Source organism: Tyto alba, unplaced genomic scaffold (assembly GCF_018691265.1).
Source record: "Tyto alba isolate M040663 unplaced genomic scaffold, T.alba_DEE_v4.0 Super-Scaffold_38, whole genome shotgun sequence".
In the NCBI taxonomy this organism is placed as follows: domain Eukaryota; kingdom Metazoa; phylum Chordata; class Aves; order Strigiformes; family Tytonidae; genus Tyto; species Tyto alba.
The window spans coordinates 24,142,043-24,154,593 of NW_024881313.1; the positions used below are offsets into that span (position 1 = coordinate 24,142,043).

A 12,551-nucleotide genomic window follows, 5' to 3' on the forward strand; every position below is an offset into this window, starting at 1 on the left:
TGCAGAGGAGGGGAACATTTCCTGAGTTAGTCATGACTGTTTTCATACATTACACAAACACGGTGCAAGGCATTTAGGTAAAATGACCTCATGTAGCTAAATTTCCAGTGAACAGCTGTCTAGATGAGAAAAATGCCTTTGTAACTAGAATGGTGAGGTTGTGCTGAAAAGAGGCACAAGGTGATGGGGAAGCAGCAGGCAGCAGCAGTGACAAGTGAGAAGGGACGGGATGCGGGGGCACGTCAGGCAGACGGGAAAGAGCGAGGGGAAAAATGCTGGCCCTGCTCTGGAAGACAAAATCCACAGAATAATGAGAGGGATTTTAGTTGGGTAAGTTGTACTTTGTAATCATCTCCAAAACAGTTATTTGATCCAGTATTTTTAAAAAACACCATGAAAAAATCACCTTCTGGACAACAGCTTTTAACCTGCACACGATTACTTTGCCATATTAATGTCATTAGTTACCTGTGATAGCTCTAACTTTGTTAATCCACAGAGATGTGTAGGACTCTGGTGGGTAAGTCAATTTTTGGAAAATTTCCATACTTGTAATTAGCAAATGAACAGTATTACTTCAGCTCTGAGTACAAGATAGTACTATGTGCACTCTGCCATCACTGGTTAGAATTTCCTTCCATCAGAGAAGTGTTGTGCTTGAAGTAAGGTACCTATGTACTTTATAAAGTTCACTGAATAACTAAATTGCTTTTATAGTTACCTTTTTGTATTAGTTTAGATTAAACATGAACATCATGTTTATCACTACTTCAATTTTTAAGTGTTTCATGAACATAAAGCTGAAGTATTTACAAATGCATAACAGGGATGACATTTTACTACAGCTAGCAATTTTACTGACTGTAAATAAACTTGTTTCCCTTTCCCTCTACCTCTAAGATGGAAATACAACACAAGATATGAAGACAAAAAATTAAAGACTAATTTATTATTTTTTATATGTAATTTGTGTTTATTGCAAATAAAGAAAAACTAAAACAGTCACCATGCAATATTCGCTTTGGCTGGAACTTTAACAGTAGCCAGCACTCCACAGCAAAACTGATGTGCTGTGCTTGTGCATTTTATTTTACATCTTAAATTTATTAGTATGAAATTCTATCCATAAGCAAAGTAATTCTGCAATTTGCCAGCCTTATTCTTATGAGTTGTTTATAATGTAATTATATAGGTAAGCTTTTGTTTGTATTACAGTTTCAAATGAGTCTGAGAATTTCAAAAAGATTAAGATTTAGCTGCAGGTAATCTCACTTTAAAAACAACTCACAACTAGACTTTTGTGAAAAAAAGAACTGCATACCATTAGGAACATATTAAACAAAGCATTAAACTCTCTAGCCTGTATCTCAATATGAAGTTCTGACCTTGCAGCAACAACTATTAATTTGAAGTTTATTATTAATACCTGGAAATTACATCTGTTTAAAAGTACAAAGCATCTTTATTCTGAATATATCCATCAAAGAAAAAAAAGCAGCATTAGGATGCTAGAGCCAAGTATAAATAAAAGGCATATCTACTATATTGACCATATAAAACAGAGGCTCTCTTAATTAATCTGGGAAAAAGCCTTGAACAGAAAGGCCTTATGCCTTTTACCTAGAAGTCAACACCATTAAATCCCACCGAATGCAAAAGGCAAGCAAAGACTGGAAGCCTTCCACTGCGATCACCCTGCTACCCCAGCCCAGTGCTGATGTCTGAAAACAGGTACTTCACCTTGTTTTCAGACAGACCCCAGAAAAAAAAAATTGTGTGCAAAGATCACAGTATTGACCCAGACGGCATCTGGAAGTAACAATAAGGCTCTTGTCCAAGTGGAACGGTCACTTCATGCTCATTGAGATTACCACTACTGGCACAAAATGAATTTTCCTAGCACAGGTTAGCTGATTTGAAAGATGCTCCAGTAAAGGTAACAGGTAAATTGGATTTTTTAAACAAAGCACAAAATCAAGCTTGAATTTACCCGGAAACTGTTTAACCCAAGTTAGCTCACTGTCAGTAACTCCTCTATGGCAAACTCAAAGTGAATGGGCAGGCTCATGACAAGCACTATTTGAGTTTATGTATTTTTGCTGTATCTATAGTACACAAAGAAAGAAGGGGGTTCCTTAAATTCCCCTTCCCTCCCAATTTAGAACACTTAAAAGGAAATCAAACACAAGTGTATTTCTTTTTGAAAACCTGAAGAGCTGATTTTCTGAAAAAGCAGCTTCTCCTGTACTGCTGCCAGCCCTGCTTAAACTATGAGGTATATATAATCTGGCAAGAATTTCTCCTTATGAGATGTTCAGCTCCAGTACTTTCAGTTACATGTGCAGTGCAGCTCCTCATTTAGAGCTTTAAAAATGGAAGAAGGTTAGACTGGACCTTGAGAGCTGGAAAATATTTTCAGTGTTGCTAGCCAAAAGTGTAAGTTACCCTAAATGAGACATATACAGATGTAATAGCGTAGCTCGGTTTAAAATACTTTTAAAGGGAAAAATAAGGAGTTTGGGAGCCATATGGTGATCAGACTGAGAAAATGTTTAAAGGTATACCATGCAAAAGCACTAAAAATAATACAAGCTCCTTCAGCAATGCTCTTTCACTGTTTTTGGGGGGGGGGGGGTGGGGTTTGGTTCGTGTTTTGTTTTGTTTGGGTTTTTTTTTCTTTTTTTTTTTTTTTTCATTTTCAGTGTAGCAATACCAATTGGTGAACATCAATCAAGGTTTCACAGATGTGAGCTTTATTAGTTCATGCATTTATCTGCTGGTTCCAGAATATAAACGTTATAAGCCTTTATTTTTAAAGAAAGAATACCCTGTAAAATAAATTACTAATAAGAGAGTTTGAAGCATAAATCATATTTCTGTATATCTTTCTCTTAAACAAAAGTACATGCAGATGTTGAATGCAAATAAGTACTTCAATAAGTTTTATTTTAATTCATTCTCTGTTGAAAATGCAAATACAAATATCACTTACCTACTTTATAGTAAAGAATTATTTAAAAGTTGATGCCCACATATATGTAGACAATGTACAATAAAACTGTCCCTGCACCCAAATTAATCCCACCTATAAAATAACTGGGTTCATTCACTAATAAGAACCAAACTATGGGGACTCAGAGTGACAGGCAAACAAGAGCTGTAGAATCTGCATGAGCAGAACAAGTAAATGACTCTTAAATCACCACAATTAATTTCACCCAAGTTCCACAATGAAAATCAAGTATCTAGTTCAAGCTTGGTGTCTATGGCTCCTCCTATAGTTAATGAAAAGAAATAGGCAGCTCCAGAGAATGAATCACCCTTTTATTAAGGCAGGCATCTTAAATACATGTCATATTTCATTCTCTAGAGCTGCCTATTTTTCTCTTGACTATAGACACAGCATAGAGATTAGTTTTCAAATGGCTAAATTTATGTGAAATGAATCTGTGTGTTGAAGAAGCAACCATCTTAATGTGAAGAAGCATCCTATTCAGCACAACTGCATGACAGCTGTAACGAACTTGGAATATCATTTGGGAGCTGGTAATAGTGAGTGGCCAGGAATTATCTCCTGGTGGTGTGACATCAGGAACACTAACCAGGAACATGGCAGTGGCTGAAAAAGTTCTGGAGAGGTAGGCATAAGTAAAAACCCGCCAAGTTATCTGATAAAAAGCCTAATTATAGCCAGGTGAATTTTGAACTATTTCTGAAGAGAAATGTTTCTACTTCTCTTTAAGTAAGGTTCAGAGATGTTCTAAATTACTTGGTTCAGATAAAACCTCCTAACACAATTTCACCTCGCTTCAGTGAGACACTGGTAGAATGGCATTTGCTAATACAGCATTTAGAAAAAAACAAATAAACAAACAAAAAAACAACCAACCAACCAAAAAAAAAAAAAAAAACAAAACAAAAACAAACACTTGTGGAAGGATTAATAAAAAGTTCAAGACATCTCTTCCAAAAAACTGGAGGAAAGTTCAGCAATGACTTCTGAACTGATGAAATCTGGCAAACAGAAGGCCCTCCCACAAACCTTGTGTTTCCCTCTCTTTTGAGATGATTACTCCTGGGAACTCAGGGTTCATTAATATGTGATTAACACCAGCTCAGAACACCAGTGAGGTGCTTAACTTGGAGAAAAGCACGAACAAGTAAAAGAGGAAATGTGCAGTTTTATATAAAAATGGTCACTAGCTATATTCCAAAGATGTTCAGAGACTGCTTAATTTGCTTCATAGAGAGTACTGTTGAAAGTCATCCAAAGGAGATATCCTTCAAGAACATCCAGGGTGTGCAACTGATGTAAAGCTTAATGCTCTGCAAAAATCCCAATCTCTACAGTTTGTGTACAATTAGAGAATGAGAATGTATTTGAGGTGAAAGAAAAGTTCAAAGAGCTCAGTATCTTAAACTCAAGAAACTAGACAGTCTCCATGCCAGAAAAAATATTGGAAGGTACCTGCAATCTCAAGCTCAGTAGCAAGAATCCTGATGTAACAATGCAAGTGGAATTCAGACTTTTTGACTGGAGAATAGTGAATAGATAAACTGAACAAGTAGAGACTCTTTGATCTGTACTAAGAATATCCAAGATTTTAGAACAAGCTATGAAGGAAAAGCAATTAATAAATAAATAGAAAATGAAATTTTAAATAGCTCAGTAAAGATAGATCACGGCATATCCTTTCTTTAGTAAAGTAAATTCAGGAAGCATAAATGCAGTAGATCTAATATACCTAGTATAAACGTGTCTTTATTTATTCTGCCCTGCCATATTTAGGTAAGACCTTATCTGAATTTCTATCTGTGTTCTTCTCACCCCTAACTAAGGGTGAAAAAAAAAAAAATCTAGGGAAGACAAAGACACAAATACTAGCTTTGTTATGTATCGTGGTGACACTGTCATAATAACTCACTATAAATCTGCTACAAATAAATTAATGGTTAAGATTCATAATGTTAAAATGGATTGAAGGTGGGTTATGGAAGAGGAGGAGGATGCTACACACTATTCTTTGAAGTCCTCCTGGAGAACAAGTAACATGCAAAACAGAACACCATAAGCTCTTCTCCAACAAAAATAAAATGTCAAGACAGGCTAGGAATTTGGAAAGACCACAAATACTCCCTCCCCATACAGATAAGATATAATCTTAGAAATGTCGCTTAAAAGGCAGGTTTTAGAAGTCATTCAGGCCAACCTCTTGCTCAGGGCAGGACTACTGTCAATGCCAGATCAGGTCAGCCATTGCCTTATGGTATAAGTTGGAGATTCCACATCTCCGGTTAGTCTGCTCCAGTGCTGGACTTCCCACCTAATGAAATACTTCTGTTAATTCTCAGTCTAAACCTCCCAGGGCTGCAACTTGTGGCCAATCCCCTGTGTTTTAGCATCTTCCACTGCTGAGAAGAGTTTGGCTCTACTGTCCTTGTGAGCTCCTCAAGCTCAAGTAGTTGTAGGCTGCAATTAGCTCCCACCCTTTGCCTATTCCTAGTAACAGGTCTATCACAGATACCATTATAAGGCTGGTTTTGCCTTGGTAAATAAACTAAGCAGTCTTAAATTGAAGAACTGAGTTCTCTCACATTTTTTATATTTTCCATGGCTGCTGTCCGGTCCAGTAAAATAAAGTTCTAAAAACGCCCCTCTCTGTTACCTCCCTAGCATAAGAGTTGTGGTAAATGTGTATGCACCTTTTAAGAGATTGTACTGGTTTTGGCTGGGATAGAGTTAATTTTCTTCATGGTAGTTCATATGGGGCTATGTTATAGACTTGTGATGAAAACAGTGTTGATAACACAGGTATGTTTTAGTTACTGCTGAGCAGTGCTTAAACAGCGTCAAGGCCTTTTTTGCTTCTCACTCCACTCCACCAGTGAGAAGGCTGGGGGTGCACAGAAACTGGGAGGGGACACAGCTGGGACAGCTAACCCCAACTGACCAGAGGGATATCCTATACCATATGATGTTGTGCTCAAAAGTAAAACTGGGGGAAGAAAGAAGGGGGATGTTTGGAGTGATGAGGTTTGTCTTCCCAAGCAGTGGTTAAGCATGATGAAGTCATCCTTTCCTGGAGATGGGTGAGCACCTGCCTGCCAATGGAAGGAATTAATTGCTTATTTTGCTTTGCTTGTACGTGCAGCTTTTGCTTTACCTATGAAACTGTCTTGATATCAACTCATGAGTTTTCTCATTTTCATCCTTCTGATTCTCTCCGCCATCCCACAGGGGAAAGCAAGCGAGCAGCTGCATGGGGCTGAGTTGCCAGCCAGGGTTAAACCACAACAGACACAGAGGAATCTGGAAGAGTTTAGTATCCCACCAGAGTGAATGGGCAAGAGAGGAATCTGAGGAGCAGTACAAGGATAACCTTTGGCTTACGCAACTCTATTTGTCCCTTTCAGAGGACTTAAAATCTCAAAAGCCAATATACAATATATGCATCTCATACATAAGCTTTCAGAAAATGTCCCAGTTTTGTTTTCAGAATTGCTAACTATCCAATCCACTTTGAGATATTATTAACTTATAGTATTTAACTCACAAAAGCCTTAGTATCAAATCATGTTTGAAACATGAAACTATGTAAATCAAGATTTTATTACGATTTTTCTGACAAATTCCAGAAAAAACAGTAAGGTTGTTTGCATTAACACTAAAAATAAGCTGTTCAACTAGAACTCATTTCATACTATATGTTCAAATTTCTTCACGCCTTTCAGAATTAATACTCTTTCTAATACCAAATCGTAATGCAAGTTTTTTTTCTTCCTCAAAAAATTTCTTAGACAAAAAAAAGGAAAGCTTAAAGCTGTGATTTAAATATTTTTTGGGAAAAAAAAAAAAAAAAAGATCTAATATATTAAAACAAAGTAAAAACTTTCCGTATGGTCAAACTTTTAATTATGCCCATGGGCACCTACAGTCAGTTGATACCAAAACTTGTTTCTTGTTTATTGATGCCAGAAATCCATCAAGAATAAGAGTGATAGTAAGAGATCTAATGTGGGACAAGCTACCACTGTACATTTAACAGAGTCATTGCTCTCCCACTGTCATCTCAAGTACAAAATCATGGCTTTCTCAAAGTAACTTTGCAGATATTTCTTAAGGATTGCTATCCATTAAAACAAATATCCAGTATAACATAAAACAAAGCTCTTACTGGTTTGCAGGAGAAAAAGAATATAGTTAAATTTTATACAAGATGACTCCCACTCTACAGCAAATAAAAATAACCAAATCAGTGAAGCATTTTAATATTCTTGTAATACAACCTAGGTTTAGTCCTTTCATTTTTCCAGATATCCCCATGAAGATATTAACTTTCTAGTATTCATAATCCAAAGTACAACAACAGACATCTTAAATTTGCCCAGATTTCAATTCAAGTATTTTAAAATATGTTTTTATGCTTTCTTTTCAGTGTATCAAAAGGTCACATTTTTTTACATGAATGCTAACAGGCACAGTTCACAACAAAGGTCAAGATTTCTTTGGGGATTCATTCTCCCTCTCTCATTTTAAAACAAGTTCATGATTTGAATTCAAGATAAAAGATGAATATATTATTGATCTAAATGCTCAGACTGGCCCACATATACAATGCTCAAACACTGTGATTGAACACAATCTTTTTATTCATATCATATGCTTTACTAATAATGACTGCAAATAGAAGTCACAAGTGTATTATTGAATGTTATGAATAAGCATGCATAATGTCTGTCTATCGACATTTAAAGTTAATGTCACCCATTCGCGTTCAGAATCTGAACACTCCCCACTCTGCACACAAACACAAAACCCCAAAACAAAAGACAGGGTTACTCACCAATGGTTCCCTGTTTTTGACAAGCCTGATTATTTTAACTGAATCTTCTTCCTCATCAATATCATCAGGCATGGGGGGCAAGACAGGATCGTAGTTCTTCTGAGCAACAGTATCATGTACAGAGAGCAAAGCCTGGAAACATTAATAATCAGTATATTATTTGCATCTGAAAAGTTTATGAATGACAAAGCAGAGGACATTATTTATAACCCGACTCTACTAGTGTGATGCATGTAGATTGAATATAATTCTTGTTTACAATTTTAACACATCAAATAGATGAAATAAGTCTATAAAGTATATGTTTTCATAGACAGAATGTATGCATCTAGTAAATTGTGGATACAGAACAGTGTCTTCATAAATATGAAAATACCCAGTGCTTTTAACATTAGCTTCAAATTACAAGAATTATGAACAGGAGAAAACCTAAGTCTCCTAAAGTAAGAACATCATTCTACTTATCCCAGATAAAAAGTTTATTTGATACAGCAAGCAGTCATATGAAACAAATAAGCAACATAAGCATCTTCCAGAACTTCTGTTCAAGCATGAGATGCATGACATGAAGCTGTTACTCCAACCATCCCCTTCACAGGAGCTCTGGAAGCTTACCTGGTTACTGGATGCCTTTCATACTAGCTCCCTTTCATATGAGCTCCAATTTATCTTAGGAATTTTTAATTTATTGTGGAATTTATGATTGAGATTGAGGAACATACTGGTGAAATTCCTTGGTCAGGAAGGTGCTTATCAACCACCTGTTGCATGTCTTGCCTCCTTTTCTTTCTCTGTTGTTCCTCCAGTTCATGCACAGCTTGAACACTAGATATTTCAAAGAAAAGCCTAACAAAGCCTAACAAAAGGTTTAGTTTTGAAAATAAAATATTTTATGAACTTCCAGAAGTTCTTGAAAGTCAACAGAAGTTAGAAAGCTCATTCTAAGGCTCTAAAAAAATGTCAGCTATAATCTAAAATTCACTTCTCTGTCTAGCTACAGAACTCAAAGTTCTCCTCTAATTTTAAAAGTCTTCATTGTCTGTAATACCTTTTAAACTGGTGAAAAATGGTTAAGTAATGCTTTTATTTTGTAGCAAAAACTACTCATTATAGCAGGAATAAGAGCAACAGCCACACGTATAATTCTATCTACTACTTTTAGTTGCTTCTGTTTTCAAGTAGTTGCTCCTAATTACTTCAGTATTTTACATTTTGACCAGATATTTTTTCCCAGAGATTCAATATTACAAAACATCTGTACAGCAGAAGTACTTTGCAAACTGATAACCTTCTCTACAATAAAAATAAAGTGTTTTGGAAAACACTGAGATATTTATGATAAAGCAAAACACATTAACCTTGTAAGCACCTTGAAAGTATCACATCAATGATTGTAACAATGAAACTATTATAACAATTACAATAATGCTTAGGAAGAAATTCCTTAATGAAGAATAGAAAATGGCTACATTTCTGTGATGACAGTTTACTTGCTAATATTAGACTGTGTATACAAATTGCCAGAAACTGTATGTTCTCAAGGATAATGCAATGTTTTAAAAAAGTATGACACTTCCATTACAATATTCCAGGATTTTTTTCCTGAGTGGAGGAGACTGTAACAACAGAAAACAACTTCCAGGCAATGCTACAAGCTATCATGTCAAAAGCAGAAGGCAAAATGTATATGGCAATCTTGAAATTCTGAAGCTTAAATCTGAAGTTACGTCTTCAACAAAATAAACATAGAGTAAGTTCATGTCTGCTTCATGAGAATGTACTATCGTCTTACTAATTTCTATGCTCATTGTACAATTCAATAAAAACTTTTTAACACACTAAGTATTTCTGGTTTTCATTCCAAGACATAGTATTTGTACTATTTACCACCAGAAATTACCGACTCCCTCCCACCAAAGATTAGTTTTATTTTAGATCTGAGCTAAAAACCTCAGGCTAGCATTTATGGTTCCTCCTGCAAATGTGTATTATGAAGTATTACATATGTAAAAGCCATGCAATCACGTGCAGTCCTCTAAAGATGTATGTGAAATATCAAAGATACACTAAAACAAAGGTAGTATTTGCTTTTACTTCAGGCTACTTACAGTTAAGACTCCTAAAACTAGTCTTCTGCAATTACATTTTTCCACATAAAGCTAGGGCACAATCATGGACTGGTTCAATTTAATGAGGTTCTATATTGCAGTTTAAAAACAATCAGGCCGATAGAGAAAACAGATGAAAATAATCTAAAGCACCACTTCCAGAGTAAAAGGCAGCAACTTAAAACATGTTCAAAAGAACCTACTCTTGACAATGAAACTTGCAAAACAGATTCTGTCCACTACTACACTGAATTATGCCACCGGTGTTAATAAGATACTTCCCCTCTACGACGGCCAGATCAGGCTCCTGGACACCGCACGCAAAACCGCAACACAGCCCGAGTATTATAAGCTGATGCCAATCGATGTCTGGTATTTATGATGCTTTTCTGTACTCACAACTGGAACTTACCAGCCTCTTCCCTTCCCTTCACAAAAAACATATTAAACCACAATGTACTACAGTTTTCAATGCATATTTTATGTAAGAGTATGAATACCAGAAATTATGTGTCTTTTCTCAGTCAAGCTTCCAGAAGACCTTTTGTCATCATAAACTTGTTTATGCTGTACACTGAACATGCTAAGATTTCTTTTCTGCTTCTTTTAACACGCTACTCTGTCCACTGGAGTTGCTCTTGAAATAACCAACAGCATAGACATTGGACAATAATTAATCTGCAAACAAAGCTTAGAAAGCCATTTTGGTTTCACTTTATGTATTCAACTATAAGTGATCAGAGTCTGTCCTTGAGAGAACTTACATATGTTTTGAACGCATGAAAAAATGACCATATTCACAGAGTAAAGGGACATTTCTTCAGCAGCTTCTTTGTACCGTGCAATTAATATAATGTATGCTTAGTCCAAAAAACTATGTATCAGACTAGACTTTTACAGAACAGGTTGAGGCTTTTTTAAAAGCAAACAAATTACAGGTGCCAAGAAATAAAACTTGGATCCTATGATGAACCAGATTTACCCTGAATAATTGTGCAGTAAACACACAAGGCAATGTAACGATAGTAACGTTCTCTTTTTGTACACAAGGAGTGATCAACTTACTTCCATGATACAAATTTTTACCTATCACAAGAAACTGCAAGAAGTGCAGATATATTTTTTTATGTTTTGTTTTTGTTTTCAGATACACAGCTCTTCGGAACTATGCGTGTATGATCCAAGATTCGGGTCATGTATATTTAAGCACCTCTGGAGAAAAAGATTTTATTTCACTTCCAAGTTCTATGCTTATGATTCACTAATGTAAACATGGTCCATATTTAGAACTTGAAAGAAGGTATGATTCAAACTCCTGCACTACCTAAATATAAATATTGATGTTCAGCTAAATTCTTAGACATGATCTAGCTGGAAATGCATACTTTCATCAGACCTCTGAAACATCTAATAACTAGTGCTGTATTTTTCATATTAAAGCTATCACTGATCATTTCACAGTTTATAAATTGAAATTTTAAACTATCAACTTACACAAAGAAAATCTGACATTGGAAACATTCAAAGTTCTTTTTCTTAAACTGTTCCAAAACTTTAAATGTTTATTTAAATTGAGAATGTTATTAATGAAAACAGTTCCATATTTTGAAAAATGTGTATCATTTAACTACACTGACTACATTTTTGCTCCTCTAAAACAATGACAAATTTTATGTTATTTTTTGCTTCTGTTTATATTTTGAGATCTGTAAGAGTAAAAATACCCCCAAGTAGTCCCTGAATTGTGAACACAGCTCCTTACGTTTATAAATTCTCATTACTTTAAAAAAAAAAAAAGAAAAAAAAAATTATCAATTTAGGCTTCACATTTAAGAAATATTTTGCATTTACTAGTCTAGAAAAACATTTTATAAACCAGTAAGTTAAATAAAGAAGCAAGACAGAATGGACAAAGAAACAAAAGCAGCCTCTTATGGTACTTGAAAAAAAAGCAAGAGTAGAAAATTAAGTAATTAATATAGTCAAGATTATGGGCATAAAATTTGTAGGGACTCAAACCAACCACCTCTTCCCACCTCTTTGCTTTGTTATTGTGACTAACTTCCACTGATGCCAGCACAGAGAAGTTACAGTGGAGGAGAAAAGTAACTTCATCAGCCATCACAGCAACATGTCCCTGAACTCACCTGGCAGAGCTCATCCTCCAGAGACCTCTAGCTATATTATGTTTTCCTTTGTGATAAGGTTACAGAAGAAATACAAAAAGACAAGATGAAAAGGTTGGAGGAGAAAATTATTCAACACTGAAAGACCGATTTATGAGTAACTTGCACAAAGTGAAAATCAAGTAAGTGACATCATCCAGTGACAGATACTAAAGGAAAGCTGGAAGAGCTGGGAGAAGACTGAACCTACTGAAGGAAAGACCATCAGTACCGTCAGAATGGCAGGAGAAACATAGGAGTCGTAACAGCCAAACATGTGCAAGAATTTAGACAGCAGGAGAACAAAACCAGAATAAAGCTGAAGCATAATGGTGATGGCATACAGGCTCTAGGCACAGAAAATCAATTTGACTTGAAAACAGCTTGGAAAACAAAGGGGTAAAAATATAAGGTTTCAGAATCAAGCTATACAT

The 12,551-nt window shown here is 35.5% G+C and overlaps 1 protein-coding gene across 8 annotated transcripts in view; it reads right to left on the reverse strand.

Annotated features, from left to right (window-relative positions):
* MPP7 (membrane palmitoylated protein 7) overlaps window positions 1–12,551 on the reverse strand; it is a 157,149-nt gene that overhangs the window by 39,767 nt on the left and 104,831 nt on the right. For all 8 annotated transcript variants that reach the window (XM_042802051.1, XM_042802053.1, XM_042802048.1 and 5 more), the window contains one exon: window positions 7,845–7,976. In XM_042802051.1, coding sequence (XP_042657985.1) covers window positions 7,845–7,976 — 132 coding nt within the window. The remainder of the gene's footprint in view (window positions 1–7,844; window positions 7,977–12,551) is intronic.